The following is a 17627-nucleotide window of genomic DNA, read 5'->3' as shown; positions in this document are numbered from 1 at the left end:
GAGCTGTTTTGGGTTCCACTTAAGCCACACACCGACAAACATTTGAAAGACACCGTATTCATTTCAAACAGCCATTATAAGATCAGTCTATCTCCCTTGTGATGCCATTCTTCTATTCTCAAGTCCTGGGAAATCATTCACCTGGCTCTGCTTACCTTTCCATGAAATTCTAATTCCGCTTTTCTTATGGCCTTCTCATCCCAGATTGCAATCCTTTCTTTTCCCAATCTCCTTAAACTCTTTCACAAAGAGACTGCACACTCAGGAAACAAGTCAAGAGCCTCAGGACTGGATTCACTGGCCTATGCTCTATCTGTATCTCTCAAAAGTAAGCTGTGGAAAGGTATACTTTTCTAAGGGGAAATTCTTCTATTCTATTGGGCCTGTTTTCTCCTATATAGTGGATGAGAATATAAATGTAAAGCCAGGGGGAAAGTTTCATTTTGAGGACCTGTATTTTACAAATTTCAGAGGAAGCCTTTACTGTGCCACCTCATGAAAGTAGAATCATTTCTGGACAATGAGGGAAAGCAGTAACAAGGAAAACAGATAAATTCTTCGAAATGGGCATTGAAAGCAAAGGAGGACAATGCAGAGTGCAGAGGACAAAATCAGTGACAACAAGCACGCTTCCAGAATTGCTGCTCTGCAATAGAGGGGAGAGAGAGATGAGAAAGTGGAGTAGGACGGCAGCCTTGGAGCCTGGAAAGCAGGATTCCTACGTGACAAGGGTTCTTAGAGTAGAAGCCAGAACAAAAATGTCAGTGGTTTCATAGAGGGAAACCTGCAGGCCTTGAATAAGATCTGGGTTGAATTCAGGCTTATAGCCTGGGGCAGGTGAAATGGCCCCACATAGGTGTCCACATCCCGGTCCCTAGAACAGGTGAGTGAGCTACATTACAGGGCACAGAGACTCCCCCGATGAAGATGAGGTGGGGCATGATGGCCCTGGGGTCTTCCAACACAAAGTCTCCTCTGAAGAGCTTCATGGCAGCATGACTGAAAACATCAACCACAGACACTGCTCTCTGGAACAGCTCAGAGGGAATCTTTGGGTAGGGAGTAAAAGTCATGTGGCAAAGGTCATTCAAGGAAAGGAACAGAGCATGTTCTTCACTCTCTGCAGCAAGCTCATGTGGTCAGAGTATGTTGTGAGCAACTGAGGAATATAGGAAGGAGGATTCAGACAGTGTGTCCTCAAAGTCCAGGCTACATGGGAAGCCCACAGGAAAAAGACACCAGGAATACGTAGATACATAGCCAGTGTTGCCCCAAAAGGAAAAAGAGGGTCCAATGAAACCACATTGAAGGAACTAGAATTCAGTTGGCTGATCAGCGAATGGTCATGCAGCATCTCCACACAAGACCTGTCATAGATCACTGAAACATTTCTCAACATTGCCATACTTTTAAAAAATGTCTTCAGATAATGCTGTGTTTCAAACATCAATTTAATATGGCTCAACATGAGGTCATTATATTCATCCTCAGTGTAGCAAAAGATATAGGTTTTCAGGGTGAAGAAGTCCTCTCCTTTCAAGTGCACTGTGACTTCAGGGGACAGGACCACAGCCTGGTGTCCTGCATCATGGAGCTTTCTCACAACATCCTTCATGCTGAGCCAGTGGCTGCCCTCCATGGGGACCACCGGCACCTTACCACACTCAGCCCGTGATGTCACACATGCCAAGAGCAGCAGCCTCACTAGGCCTTGCAGAGGCGCCTGCGGTGGTGTGGCCATGTCCCCAGAAGCCGACAGCACTGGCCTGGCATGGAGACTGTGCCTCCTTCTTTGGCTTCTCCATGTTCACTCTTTTATCCTGAGCAAAATGGCATATCATTGGCAGGCAAGATGCCCTCCCTAAGTTAATCATTGCAGATTTAACTCACCCCTGGCTTTTATTACTGCCCTACTCCTGTGAGTCCAAACAGGGAAGAGTCTGATCTTATCACTTCCCTCCTGGCACAACTCCTCTGACCTGTTGTTCTCTCTGGGGGACACCTGAGTTCACCTCTTCTTTTGCATGCAATTCTCAACGGAAGGCACAAGTTTCATTTCATCACCTCCTGTGTTACCCACATGCTGGAAGTCTGTCACTGATCTCCGAGGAATGATCCATGCTTTGGTTCCCAGTAGACTCTCTCTCCTGCAGGTGGTCCTATCAGCTAAACTTAAGCTCTTTCCTCCCTTTCCTTTGCAACCTGGAATACATCAGCAAGCCCAAAGAGTTGCCAGGCCAACTTGCACCATCAAGGAGGTGGTTTCTGGTACTCTGATGTAGTTCACTTTGCACAGCAGCAAATCCCTGTGATGTCACTCTATGTACCTGTAGTGAGCACTCTGTGGGGAGCAGCTGTGAGGGTGGGGAGAGCTGCATGGACCCTGAACATGAGCCTTGATGATCTCGTGCTCCTCAAGGGTCTGCAAAGAGCTCCTCATCTAACCCATGGCTTGAGAGTTCCTTGGACTACATATGAAACTTAGTGGAGAGTGCTTTCCTAGGTTGGAGGAAGTCCTAGCTTATATCCCCTACTTGGGGCATAATCTTAAAAAGCTCTTCCTAAGAATCATAATATATGGAGATTCCAAAATGGTCATTGTAAATAGCCGTGATTACTAACTTTCACAGGGCACTCACTCAGAACTCCTGGAGAACTACTCAGAACCCTTTGAAGTCAGTGACTGTGGGAAGGCACTGTCTTACTCCTGAATGAAAATGGGGAGAAAAAAACCCAGATGCTTTGGAGAGCAGAACAGAGATTCAGAAAAGTTGTCCCAGCACCAGTCATCTGGTGCTACAGCATAGGATGAAGGTAGAGGTGAAGAGATATGTGAGGGGGAAATCCAGATGACACAACCAGAAGAGACCTCAACATTTTGTGGAAGTGCAGACTAAAGCGCAGATAGTGGACTGGAATTTGCCCTGGATGCTGCCACTGTGGAGATACTTTCCACTTTACAACAGGGAATTGTGTTGCAGTATCCAGGAGCCACCTCGGGAGGGCTGAATTCCTATTGCTTTAGAAGGCAAAGGTCTCCCTTTCCTATCTCTGTGAACCAGCAGCAAGAGTCATGCTCTGATCTGGCAGGTGTTGGCTTTGGGAGCCATTTGCTAAGGAGGAAAGTTTCTGGAACATTACTGCTGAGAGTCACTGTGGCCAGAAGTCGGCCTGTGATGACAAGGGAAAGAAGGTCACTTTTCATTTAGGAATGTCATCCTGGGAAACCAGCCACAGGCACTCTTGGAGGAGAGAAGTTGCATGTCATGCATAGGAGATAAGTTTGAGAACACCAGAGCTGGAGGTGTGAGAATGGGTGGGGGCTCTGGTGTAGCCCTGTGGCTTCAGTGTGGACGGTGTGACCCATAGTGGTCCCCACCTCCCAATGAGGCAACACTATCACAAAAGGCAGTGCCTGGCATCAGTTCTGCCCTACAAGTGCCTTTGAATATAATTTTCTTCATTTTGTTTTATCTCTCCCTTTCTTTTCTTCTCCTTTTTGTATTTAGTCTTTAGTTAGTCTGAGTAATCTCGCATCCTGTGCCCTGTGAGGTGGTCACAAAGAGGCACAATTGTTCCCCTGGTCTATTCCAGATTCTAACCTCTGCCTGTCTGTTCTCAGCAGACATTGTGGATTTTAGGTATGCCACTATGAGCACCTCAGTCATTACTTCACCAGAGACTGGTACAGATGAAGAGGTACACATCTTTGGAAACATGAGTAGGAAAGTAAGCAATTGAATGTATCTTTTAAATACTTTCTGCTGGAAGATTGATTGGACAAAGGCACCCATACAGACCTGAGAGAGCAGCTTCCTGCTGACAAAGTTGGTGCCCCTGATGAAGACCACATTGGGCATGATGGGCCTGGGGTAGTCCAACACAAAGTCCCCTCTGAACAGCCACATTGGCAGCATGGCTGAAAACATCCACCAGAGACACTTCTCTCTGCAAAAACTCAGAGGAGATCCTTGCAGGGAACAAAAAACATGTTGCAAAAGTTCAAGGCCAGAGGATAGAGCATGTTCTTGACTCTGTAGGAAAGTCATGTGGTCAGAGTACGATGTGAGCAACTGGGGAATATAGGAAGGAGGGTTGGGGCACTGTGTGCCATCAAAGTTGAAGCCACAAAGTATGGACCCCAGGAAGAAGACAGCAGGAATACACAGATACTTAGGCAGTACTGCCCCACAGGGATTAAGAGGGTCTGTTCAAACCACATCAAAGGAGCTGGAATTCAGTTGGCTGACCAGGGGATTGTTATGCAGCATCAGCACACAAGACCTCTCATAGATCGCTGAAACTTTCTTCCCAGTTGTCATAGATTTAAAAAACATCTTTAGATAATTCTCAGTTTCAAAGATCAATTTAGTGCTGTCCAAAAAGAGCTGATTATATTCTTCCTCAGTATAGGGACAGGTACAGGCTTTCAGGGTGAAGAAGTCCTCTCCTTTCCCGTGCACTGTGACTTCTGGGGCCAGGACCTCAGCCTGGTGTCCTGCAGCATGGAGCTTCCTCACAACGTCCTTCATGCTGAGCCAGGGGCTGCCCTCCGTGGGGACCACCAGCACCTTCCCATACTCAGCCCTCAGTGTGACACATGCCAAGAGCAGCAGCCTCACCAGCCCTCCCAGAGGCACCTGCAGTGCTGTGGCCATGTCCCCAGAAGCCGACAGCACTGGCCTGCCACACAGACTGTGCCTCCTGCTTTGGATTCTGCATGTTCACTCTTTTATTGTCAGCAAAATGGCACATCATTGGCAAGCAGGAAGCCTTCCCTAAGTTAATCACTGCCGATTAGGCTCTTGTTAGTGTCCTGCTCTTTTGACATCAGCCAGGAATAGACTGATCCTAGAAAACCTCCTCTGACCTGCTGATCCATCTGGGGGAACTGTTGAGTTCAACTTCTCATTTTCCATCCAATTCCCAAACAATGATCTGGATACTCCTTTTATTTCATCCCCTCCTTTTCTGTTGCCACAAGCTTGCTAGTAGGTTGTTGCTTAGCTCTGAAGAGTGACATATGGTTCTTTCCCTAGGGTAACCTCATGGGTGGATATGACCCTATGGTAACTTTAAACTCTTTCCTCCCATTCATGAGCAATATGGAATACATCAGAAAACACAGCTTGCCTCAGACAAAAAGAGGTGGTCATGGTGCCACCAAATTCAAGATTTGGGAATTTGGTGTTACTGAAGGGTCTGCTGAGAATTCTGTATCTACTATGTGGCATGAAGGTTGCAGCTGTGTAAATCACATCTGGGCAAAACCAGGCTGAGCAATGACATGCAGGCCACAACTTTCCCGTGGGAATCCCTCCTCACGTTGAGGCCCAAGCTGCCAGAATATAGCCTCAGATATATGGCCCTGTGTGCCTTTCTTTTCTCCTGAAAGCTGAAGGCTCCAATCATCCTTGGGCTGTTTGAGGACTAGGGTGGACATTCATCTGGGGCTTTCTAATATGCTGAGGTTTGTGGTCAGGCTACTCTACCAAATCACTGACAGACACATGTCTTGATAAAGACAGAATCTTCAGAACAATATGTGTCATATAGCTTATGGGAACTGATAATCCTGATATGTCAAATTCATTGGATTTAGAAACACCTAGTAGATCAGCAGAGCGTACTCTTAAGTGTGTCTTGTTAGGTCATGAAGGTGTGGCCTTGGGTATATATACAGTCCTTTGCCATTGTTTTCTGACACTGTTTCCTGCTCTACACTACTCCCTACCTGCCATGAACTAAGCAGCTTTGCTCTGCCACACCTTTCTGCCATGATTCTCCTGCCTTGGAACCAATGGACTGGAGCCTGAATACTACCAAACTGAGTGAATCTAACCCTCTCCTGTAAACTGTGGGTGTTGGGTATTGTAAGACAGTATTGCTATCAGAGAAGTGGGATTATTGCTGTGATTATACAGACCTTGTGGTTTAGAAGCCTTGGAACAGGTTTGCTGCAGGAATTTGGCAAAGTTTGGAGATGCCAGCTTCCCAAGCCTTAGAATGCAGTAAGCAGTGTGTGATGCATGGTTGTGGTCAGAGCTCAGAAGGCCAGAATGCTAAGAGGGATGTGAACAGTAAAGGTGAGACTCAGGTTTCAGTAGGAAACAAGGAGTTCACTGGAAACTGGACTAGAGGCCATCGTGTTATGTTGTGGCAAGGAACTTGTCTAAATTTGCCCATGTCCTGAAACTTTGCAGAAACTGAGATTAGGAGCCATAGAACAATTAATCTGCCAGAGGAAATTTCAAAACAGCCCAACATTCAGGCTGTGGCATGGTGCTTCTGGCTTCATTTAGACAGATTTATAATGAGAATGGGGGACAAAAGGCAGAGCAGACAAATTTGAAAAACTTGAATTCCGCATAGAAGGGACCACGTGTAAAGGTGAGGCCAGAGGAGCTGAGCTGCTACAGAAATTAACACTATTAATAAGAAACCAAGTACTTTGTGCACAGACCAGAAGAGAGATGCCTTGAGGACATTTCAGAAATCAGCAAGACCTCACTTATCACAAGCTCAGGGGTGCAAAAGTGTAAACCTTTCATTGAGATGCGAGCCCCTGAGAGCCTTGCTTACGAAAGGAATTGGTTCCTCAGCATTCACTAGCTCAGCAGTCCAGGCACTTGGAAGCTGCTGCAGGTCTATGTACTCTCCCAGATTCTGGCTGCAGCTTGCTTTGGCAGCTGACCTTGACACTGTCCACCTGGTGCTGGTTTCACCAACATGCAGAGTGCAAGAATTGTGAGGTCAGAGAGGCTTCCACATAGATTTCAAAGGAAAGCCTGAATGGTCAGGCAAGAAGCCCCTGAGAGGGCAGTGTGTGAAGCAGAAAATGTAGCCAAAGGTGCAGGGGAGACAGGAGGAAGTTGGAGACCCCAAGAACATGGGATGTCCACTGAGGAAAGCTGCAGGCTGTGAGTCAGCCAAGAGAGGGTTTATGGGCTGCAACCAGCAAGGCCATGAGGGCAGAGCTACCCATGTCCTCTGGAACACACACTCCACCACCAGGTGCCCTGGATGCCAGATTGGGAGGTACAGGACTACCTGCCTGCCTGATTTCAGTTCTGCTTTGATCTGACTCTTTTATGTCACTTGGGATTATGTGACTTGTTTGGTTTTTTTAACAGAAGTTTCCAGCTAAGAGACAGCCTTGAGAGTCAGAAGTGACATCTACTTGAACCTTTGAAAAATGCTGGAACTTTTGAGACATCAGAGGAGTGATTATACAATTTCCAGTTGTACATAGGTGACTGTGCTGTGTTGGGCACTGTTACATACTTGCTATTGTCTTTATTTTGAGATTGAGTATCATTTAAGGAGATGTATTTGGGTGTGAAGTTGACAGGGGAGGGATTGGGAACATTAATCTGGATATGAGAATTCCATTTGATTAAGAAATCCCTAGCAGATACATAGTGCAAGTTCCCCAGGTGGGCCATGGGGGCATGACCTTGGGCACCCTATGTGGTCCCCTGCTCTTTCCTCTCTGGTGCTGTTCCCCACTCTGCCTCCCGCTGTCCTGAATTAAGCAACTTTGGTCCACCAGGCCATCCCACCATGATATTCCTGCCTTGGAGCCAGCTGACTATAGACTGAATTCCCCCAAAGCTTGAGCTGAATTAAACATCCCCTTTTTTAGTTTATGCATGTTAGGGGTTGTGTCCCAGCAAAGGAAAAGCAGACAAACACAGATCCTTATCACTAAATTTCAAACCAGGGAAAGGCAACATGAAGGCCTGGTAAAGACTGGACCCAGTGAATGAGCACTGCTCAGAGGCTCAGGAGGCTGGCCCTGCCCCGGGAAGTTACTCCCATAGGGGATGCTTAGTTACTTTTCTCTCTGCTGAGACAAAATTCCCCACACTCAAAGTTAAGGGAGGAAAGGTTTATTTAGCTCACAGTTTGCAGAGGTTTCAGCTCATAATCAGCTGGCTCCAAGGCAGGGCGGCACATGGCAGATAGGGATCACAGAGGAGAAACAGTTCATAGTGAGCAGAAGGCAGCAGAGCAACAAGCAGGCAAGGGGGTCTTAGCAGCTTCCTTCTGCCCCTTCTATACTCTGTCTAGGCTACTGGGATTGGGGCAGTGCCAAGCCAATCAGTGGACTGGTTTACTAATCACACACCCTTGATCCCTCGTCACACACTCTAGATCCAGCCACCTCTGGAGAAGCCTCACTTGTGACCATGTGAGGCTTTGTGGGGGGACATCTAGACACAGCCATAGAGGTACTCAGCAAATTTTGGGCACCTCTTTATCCATTTCACCCAGGGACCCCATGGGAAGCTCCCTGGGCTGTGCAGCATGCTTTCACACAGGGTCTGTGTCCACCACCAGTGGCCAGGGTGAGGCTTCTCTTCGGGAAGAAGCTAACCCATTAGAGATCCACGCTTGGAACAAACTCCATTCCTGCATAGCTGGGGCTGCAAAATGCTTCCTGTGCACCACACCCTGCCTCTGTACAGCCTGGTGTTTAACCTGTCCTGTGGGCCAGGAGTCCACATGCCTCATTCTCTGGCTTCTTCCCCCGAGGCTGGGCCTTCGCCCTGTCTCTCAGACCTTCCTTCCCTCCTAGCCCTTGTTTCCCTGAGCCTCAGTTCCCATCCTTCTACCCTCAGGTCAGACCCTATCATTTCAATTCTGCACAGCCCCATGCAAAGTGACCCGAGTCAGCAGGCAGAGGTAACTCCTCTCCCAGAAGAGGTTCATGGAAGTATGCGAGTGGACTGAGCAGGTGGCGGAGAAGTCCGAGTTTAAGCCTAGTTCCAGCTGCAACTGCTGCCCTTGTCAACCTGGGACACTGCCTTGACAGGTTCCAGTCAACCAGCAGGGGGCACATGCTGCTCACTCCCCTGGGGTTGTGAGTACACAGGGCTCAGGAAAGGGAAACTCAGCTCCCAGGCAAACATTCCAGCTGGCCCTCTCCTCCCAAGCCCAATTCTCACCAAGCATCCTTGGGGTGAATATGGGGGATGGTGGCCACAGGCCTGTGAAAGTATTATCCCAGGAAAAGGAGCTTTCCCACTCTAAATTGATTCTGTGACCTTTTATTTAGGCATTAAACTTTTCAAAGAAAGCATAGGAGCAAATCTCTACCCCTGCTCAGATTTCTTAAAACTCAAAAACCAAAACCATTTCTAAAACCTGCTGAATTGGACTTCATGAAAATGTAAAACTTTTCCTTTTGGAAGACAGCACTTTTTAAAAATAAAAAAGCCATTAAGCCACACAACTGAAGAATACATTGGCAAACTATATTTGAAAAAGGACCTGTATTAAGCATATACAGGTGGGGATTGAGCTCAGTGGCACTGTGCCTGCCTGCTTTGGAAAATAGTTTGGCTGTCTCCTGTAGGGTTACACAGATACCCACCATAACATTCTAGCAATCTGACTTCCAAGTGGGATTTATACAAGCAAAAGGAAATGTTTATCCTCAGAAACACTTGTACTCAGATATTCATCATTTTCATTCATAACAGTCAAAAACTGGAGACAACCTTCATGTGCATTAACAGGCAGGTGGATAAGCAAACGGTGATACAGCCACCAAATGGGATAGTGCCCAGAAATGAAAAGTTGCACGTGAACCGAAGTTCCGCAAGGAAGCTACATTGGTATTAAAAAGCATCTAGGCTGTTTGCCCTTCAGTGACTGGAGCACATGATAGAGGGAGCTGAAGCATTGCAGATTAAGAAGCCAAAGTTATCCCAGGCTACTGTGAGTGCCTTTTCCTATCCACCCCTGTATCTGACCTAGATACAGCTCTTGGAAGGAATACTAAGTTTAGCAGAACTCTGGCCTTATCTGCTGTAAAGCTAAGCATGTGATGACATCTGAATCCTGTAAAAAATTTCTTCATTTAACATCTGAACCTTGAAGAGGAGATTTCCCCAGCCCTTGTGGCTCACCCCCATGATGACCCAATCACCTGCTTTAGTGTGTGCAAAATCTAATATAACCTCTTCCACAGATAACCCTGTCATCCCAGGTAACTGCGTTTCTGTGTCTGAGTATGCCACTCATGCTTAGCTCAGAATGAACTATCTTCTCCTTTCATAATTATTCTACATCAACTCATGAAATAGCAAATATGCAGGGACACAGGTGACTCCAAAGATGACACGCCGAGCAACAGAAACATGAAATCCAATTCCATCCAGATAGAACTCTGGACAAAGCATGTCTTCTCCAGTTGCAGAAACCAGAGCAGCAGTTGGCTAAGCCAGAAGGGGGACAGCAGATGCAATGACAGAGACAGGACAGAGAGAAGACAATGGGTAATGAGGTGGCCCATTTCCTGAGTGTGGTGGTGATGACACAGGGACGTGAAATTCTAAGTCAGACATGCATGATCAAGATGGTACATTTATTGCGTATAAAAAATATTTCCAGAATGTTGGTTTAATAACACAAATTCTGAACAGATAGTAAAATTCCTAAAGAATAAATCTGTTCTGAGCTGATAAAGTACAAAAATCTACCATATAATAAGCTACATATTTCAAGAAACATTCACATAAAAAAAACTATATATAATAACATTTCTTTCACATCCTATAGTACTGTTGAAGTTCAACTTTAAATTAAATAGTACTTACATATATCAAAACAAAAAATATCTAAAAGTAAACGAGAAGCAGAAATTTCAAATTCAAAATGTTTGTAAGACACAAAACAAACACTTTTTTTAAAAGACTGACAAATCAGCCTTTCTCCAGGGCATCCTTATTGAATTTCAACCCATGTTTTGTTAAAACAAACTCACATTAGCACATAGATGCTGCTATGTGATAAGAGGTTTATATAACAAACTAGTAATGAAAAATCAGATATATAAATAGGAAACACCTTTAATTGGGAAAATTCCCACTGAGAGGAAGTAATTTCCTGGCTCAGTCCGCTGACAACCGCAGATTCTTAAGTATAGTTCAACTGAGAATCCACTGCCAGCTTAGGACCGAAATGCAATGTCACCCCAGTAAAGCAGCACGTTCTCAGCATCTTCTTAGCATCAGTGATTAGTTCAGAGATGGGCCTGTGATTTAGCTGGAATCAGTGATGTGGAAGGACTTTGAATAAGAATCTTGGGAAGAGACTCAGGCTATAGTCCCTGCTCTCCACCTGGAATGGTGCACAGGCAAACCCAAACAGGAGCATGCAGGTACTTAGCCAGCATTGCACTGCAGAGATAAACTGGATCTCTTAAAACCCTGCCTATCTGTAAATAATTGAGTTGCTTTGCTTTGCTTTGCCTTGCATGAGTGCTCTGCCACACCATACTCATCCTCGTGCAGCTGAGTTTGCACAGAGTCTCCTGCTAGTTCTAGAAATAGCACCAAAACTTAAACAGGTGTTCTGATTCCTGCTGTGGAATTTCTAACCAGTGCATGCCATTCACCTCCCAGGGACTGATATCAGAGCATAGTATTATGCTTCACAGTCATTACGAGGTCTGAGATTCCAGGATTCTATGACTTATCAGAGATGGGGGGTTAGAGGGTGGACCTAAGGCCCTAGGACAGAGACAGGGTAGAAAAATGGATTCTCATCACATCTTTGAGTCCACCTCTCATCTCCACTTCCATGTAAGATTCCTTGAGAAACCACAAGAATCTTGCCACACTGCTCTAGAGACCTCAGCACCTGAGGCCCTGGACACCCTCTTGTACCCAGCCCAGGATGAGGCTTCAATGGTCCTGTGTTCTGACCAAGTCTGCTGCAGCTGAGAAACCATGTGGAGCTTGAAGGGCAAATGCACTTGGCCACTGCTCCTATGCAATGGCTCAGAGAGGAAGGACTGCGCTCCACAGTTGCTGGATTAAACAGTCTCATCGGACACTGTGTCCATAGCACATAGCATAGAGGCACATCCTTGAGGCTGAGCACTGCAGCAGCCTGGGTTCCCTTGTTTTCCCAGGTCTCCCTTTCCCCTGGTTGGGGGCAGCTTGGAGGAGCACCCACACCTTTAGAAGGGCCTTGCACTTTGTTTATACTCTGCTGCTACTGCCCTAAAATTCTTAATAGCTTTTGAACAAGAATCCCTTCATTTTTATTTTGCCCTGGGGAACACAAATTATATAGATGGTCTGTTATAGACCCTCCTGCTCAGGGCATTCAAAGTACCAATGTAATGATGAATTTCTTTAAAAGAGTTGTGAATATTGTCTCGCAATGTGATTTGAGTGAAGACCTTCAGTTTTCTGCATCAACTCACCTTTCTCTTTCTTAAAATCTCCCAGGCCCACAAACCATTGCTTTCTCTTATCACAAGCAACATCACAGACTTCTGTTCACAGCTGAAGGAAAAAATCCCCACTCCAGACTCTTAAAAACACTTATTAACCATTAAATTTGCCTAATGTCCATCAGCCAAAAATATATAGAGTACTGAGGGATAAGCTCAGAGCCAGGTTATTTTCTAAGAGTATCATTCTCAAGACACAACCAAAACAAAGCCAAAACTCTTATGAGGAGAATCCAACATACACCCAAACCCGGAGAATCCACTGTTAGCATACTCAAAAGAAAAACCAAAGGAAGTGCTTCAGCTAGAAAGCAAGCAATCCATGCAGTAACTTTCAACCCACCCACAAAAACAAGAAGCAGAGATCACCATGGCCCACTAGGTGGCAGCAGGGAGGCAGAGAGGCAGGGAGGCTCTCTTGAAGTGCATGCAGAAATCAGGCACAGCACCTGGAAGCACTGGCTGGACCCAAACTCAGCATCCCGGGATTCTAGAGGGGAAGCCAGACAGCGCCACCCCTCCCACCTCTGGCCTGGTGCACACACCATCATGGGAGAGACACACACTGAGGGAGGGCACCAGGACTCATCGTCCCAACCCTTCTGAGCTCTACACAGTGAGGGAGATAGTTCACAAGTGGCCTTGGGGAGGTGGAAAACAGGCCTGTGGTTCTTAGGACCCAGATCTGACCACAGAAAAGGCTGTGGCCCTGGGCCTGTCCAAGAGAGCAGCATCTGCAAATGGCCCCAGGAGAGAAGGGCCCAGACTGACCTGGGAGTGAGGATTCACCCCTTGCTCTCCCAACATTCTAACACCACCAGGGCCATGCCCTGGGACATCTCCACCCACCACACCCGGAGGATCAGGGGCTCCACACCCAGCCATCTGGTCTTTGACAAAGGACTCAAAAACACAGGCTGGAAAAAAAACAGCCTCTTCACCAATGGTGCTGGGGAACTGGCCTTCCACGTGCAGAAAACTGAATCTAGACCCATATCTCTCACCATGTCCTAAACTAAGATTAAAATAGTTCCACTACCTAGAAATTAAAAACAGTGCTGGAAAATACAATCGGTAAAACTCCTGAAGACATAGGCATAGGCAAAGATGTCCTGAGCAGAACCCCAAGGGCATAAGAAATAACATTAGAAATCAACAAATGAGATCGTATCAAATTAAATAGCTACACAGAAAAGGTAACAACCAAAAGAGTGAAGAGACAACCTGCACAATGAGAAAATATTTTTTCCCAGCTACTCCTTGGACAGAGAACTAATATCTAGAATATGTAAAGAACTCAAGAAAATTGGACTCCTCCAAATAAAAGACCTAATAAAAATGTCATTAAAATGAACAGACACATCTCACAAGGAGTATAAATGGCCAATAAATACATGAAAAAATGTTCAACATCTTTGGCCATTGGAGAAATGCAAATTAAAACAACTCTGAAATTCCATCCTTCTGCAGGAAGAATGGCCATCATCAAGAAATCAAATAATAACAAATGCTGGCTAGGCTATGAGCAAAAAGGAATCCTTCTGCATTATCAGTGGGAATGTAAACTAGTCCAACTACTATGAAAATCAGTATGAAGATTTCTCAGAAAACTACAACTAAAAATTCCATTTGACCCAGCTAGTCCCCTTCAAGGTATCTTCCTGAAAGAATGAAAGACATCATATTACAGTGATACATGCATATAGCAGCACAATTCACAATAGGTAAATCTTGGAAGTGGCCTATATGTTCATCAACAGATGAATACATTAAAAAAATGGTATATATATATACAACAGAATACTACTCAGATGTAAAGAAGGATAAATTTGAGTTTCTAGTAGAAAAATGGCTGCACTTTGAGACCATAATGATAAGTGAAATGAACCAGACACACAAATATCATATGCTTTATCTTACATGAGAACCCCAAGTGTAAATAATATGAAGTGCAAGGAAATAGGAAGATAGGTCCTTTATTGATCGAGAATAGAATGGAGAGTCTAAAAATAAACCCTCACATTTTTAGTCCAATGATGTTTTGCATTCCTTTTAAGAAAATTCAAAGGGGAAAGAATCATCTTTTCAATAAATGGTGTTGAGACCACTGACTATCAATATGGGAAGAAAAAATAACAGGATTGAGGAAAATGTTGGACCCTTAACTTGTACCCTACACAAAATTTACTCAAAATGGTTTACAGACCTAAGTATAAGGGCCAAACCTACAATTCTGAGGAGAAAACATAGGTGAAAATCTTCTTGACCTTTAGTTGCCAATGTTTTTTTTTAAAAAAATATGATACCAAAAGCATAGGCAATAAAAGCAAAAGATCAATTATACTTGATTAAAATTTAAAACTTTTGTGCTTAATGATATCATCAAGAAAGTGAAAAGAAAACCCACCAAATAGGAGAAAATAATATTATGTCACATCCATCAATCTATCTACCTACCTACCTATCAGATAAGGAACTTCTGTTTAGATTATATAAAGAACACTAACAACAAATAAAAAAGAACTAAGATGTGCTAAGGACTAGAGTAGATCTTTCTCCAAAGAAACAGATAAACAAGTGCCCAATAAATATATGAAAAGGTGCAGAACATCAATAATCTTCCAGGGAAGGAACATAAAACCATGAGAAAGCACTTCAAACCTAGGAGGATGAGAGAGAAGGGAGGATGGACATGATGGAGTTATATACATAGGCAGAAATGTCACAGTGAAACCCATTGGTACAATCTAATGTGTTAATAATTATAACAAAAAATGGAAAATAACAAATATTGGCAAAGATGTGAGGAAATGGGAATCCTCATACATTGCTGGTGGAAGAATAAAATGGTGTAACCACTGTGAAAAACACTTTGTTGGTTTCTCACTAATTTGGACATAGAACTACTATACAATCTCATAGTTCCCTTCCTGAACATCCAGTCAAACAATTCAGAACATATTCAAACAAAAACTTGCGCAAAAATGATCCAGGAAACACTACTCACAATAGCAAAAAAGAAAAGAAAAAAATCAATACCCATCAACTAATGAGTAGATCCATAAAACACAGTACATCCTTAGTTTGGAATATTATTTGGCAATAAAGAGTCATGCCACAAACCAGCTGAACCATGAAAATCTTATGCTAAAGGGAAAAAAATAGCCAGAATAGGTAAATCCACAGACACAGGAAGTGAATTAGTGGTTACCCTGGCCAGGGAAGAGCAGGTTATCAGGAGTGGAGGGATCATTGGTATGAGGTATATTTTGCAAGTGACTGAAAATGTTATAAAGTTGACAGTGCTGAAAGCACAAATCTGTAAATACAGAATCATAAACTGTAAACATTAAGTGAATGAATTGTCTGCATGTGAATTATATCTCAATAAAGTTGGCTTTTAAAATCCACTTAAAAGGAGAAAGTTCAAAAATACATAATTTTTTCTAAAATCCCTAAATCTCATTCTAACATTTTCTAAATATTTACTTAGGCAGGTTTCTGGTGTTTTAGATGTTCATATCCAATCCTTCTTAAAACCCCGAGTCATTCTATCACCTAGCACTCCTTAGATAATAACTTAATAACAGAAACACTGCTGCCAATACTTTCTTAGTCTAGTAATCTTCAAATAAATCAGTCATAAAAAGGTGATTGTGAAATAAAAGTCAAACATTAAAGTCACTACCTACATTGACCTAGGTCATGGATTTTAAAAAGTGCCTGTTTAGAATGACTTGGCATTTTAATGGCTTAACTTTCCTAAGTGAGAGGATGCTTGTAAGCTACAAATCAAGGCTTTCATTTTTAATCTGTCTTCTCTTTTAAATCACTTACTGAAGTGAAGTCACATTCTATAAAATTAAACTTGGGTGTATGTGGTGTCAAATATTAAACTTTGGTCCTGGATGGACAGGCAGAAAGGTACTGAGCTTCATGCTGGCCCCAAATCAGCCATTGTAAAGTGAAGAGTTCTGTGGCCTCTAGGACTTTCCGCAGAGTTGTACAACGACCACTTTTATCGTGTTCCAAAACATTGCACTCACTTTGAAAACATGGGGGGGGGGGGTTCATAGTGTTGGAATGTTTTGATTATTTGACAAAAATACTCCAACAATGAAAAGCATGAGTCTGGTCACTTTGCTGAATCCCCAGTGACCAAGAGGAAGTGCACATGGCAGAGCCAGAATGTACTCCATAGTGACATGCTGGGGCTGCTGTTGTGACAAGGACAAGCCAGGGCACGGGTTCCTGGTGCTCAGAGAATAGATTCACACAGAGTAGATCTGGTTTTTCAATATGATGCAAAGAACTCTTTTTTTATTCCCACAAAATGCAGATGGTTAGTACCAGCATACCAAAAGTTACTCTTTTTTCTTATTCCAAGAAACATTTGGTATAAGGAGAAAAAATGTTTTCAAAAGGTAAAAATAAATGTTAAATAAGCAGATGACTTTTACAAAATATCAGCTTCTTACTTAACTTTTCCTGGCCTTCTCAGCTGTTTCAGGCCCCCACCTTCCTGGAATTGGTTCGATTATGCTCCTCCAAGCCCCCCAGTGTCACAGTAGCTACTGCCAGACACATTAACAGGTAACTCAGCCACTCATGAAAGAAGCATGGTGAGGGCCCCAGGGACCTGTTTGAGGCTTTCTCTCCATGGAAAATTGATGGAAAAGAGAAATTCTGGTATGAAACAGAGGAATTGCCTAAAGCCCTTCAAAGGTTTAAATATTTGAATTGAGGGAAGACAACCCTCAAGCATTTTTTATCACACACCGCTGATAAAAGTTGGAGGAGATACATATGTTTACACTGATTTAAACCTTAAGAAATTATGCCTGCTTCAAACACTGCATTCAAATGTGCAATATTTATGTTTTTATGTATCCATTAAAAATAAATTTAGAAATAACTCCTAGGTCATTATGTTCAAATGACTCTGGGCCCTATCTCACAAAGGCACATAGAAACACTTGCCTTAATGGTGCACACTTGTAATCCCAGCACTCTGGAATTGGGGCAGCAGGATTGCAGGTCTGAGCCCAGCTTAGGAAACTTAGCCATGCTCTGTCTCCTACAAAGGGAAGTGGGGTGGGGATATAGCTCAGTGTGAAGGCCCTGGGCTCAATCCCTAGTACCACAGCACAGAAAGACAGTGAGAAAGAGACAGAGGAGGAGGGGAGGAAGGGAAGAGAGGAGGAAGGGAGGAAGGAAGGAAGGAAGGAAGGAAGGAAGGAAGGAAGGAAGGAAGGAAGGCTGGCTTGCCTTAGGTCAACACATCTCCCCTGTAAAGCCAGATAGTAAATAACTAACTTTTGTGGGTTCCCTTTGTCCCTGTTACCCATTCCTTGTGTTGTTAACATCTCTATAA

The 17627-nt window shown here is 44.0% G+C and overlaps 1 protein-coding gene and 1 pseudogene across 6 annotated transcripts in view; both read right to left on the bottom strand.

The window, feature by feature from the left end:
- Window positions 1–17627, bottom strand: part of LOC101707823 (UDP-glucuronosyltransferase 1A6) — a 54675-nt gene that overhangs the window by 17313 nt on the left and 19735 nt on the right. The window contains exons 1-2 of one of the 6 annotated variants that reach the window (XM_087209461.1): window positions 1315–1756; window positions 142–145 (exon numbers count right to left, since the gene is read on the bottom strand). The exons of 3 other annotated variants lie outside the window; for them this stretch is intronic. In XM_087209461.1, the coding sequence (XP_087065587.1) occupies window positions 142–145; window positions 1315–1741 (431 nt within the window). In that variant the 5' untranslated portion in view covers window positions 1742–1756. Of the gene's footprint in view, window positions 1–141; window positions 146–1314; window positions 1757–17627 lie in introns of those variants that run through there. 2 more of the 6 variants (XM_087209463.1, XM_087209462.1) reach the window with 2 other exon arrangements.
- Window positions 1761–17211, bottom strand: LOC147828574 (UDP-glucuronosyltransferase 1-2 pseudogene; annotated as a pseudogene).

The sequence above is a fragment of the Heterocephalus glaber genome, unplaced genomic scaffold (assembly GCF_053883595.1).
Source record: "Heterocephalus glaber isolate CG9 unplaced genomic scaffold, H.glaber_assembly_v1.0 deba00001004, whole genome shotgun sequence".
Classification (NCBI taxonomy): Eukaryota; Metazoa; Chordata; class Mammalia; order Rodentia; family Bathyergidae; genus Heterocephalus; species Heterocephalus glaber.
The sequence above is the reverse complement of the archived record's forward strand: the minus strand, read 5'-3'. Positions and strand labels throughout refer to the sequence as shown.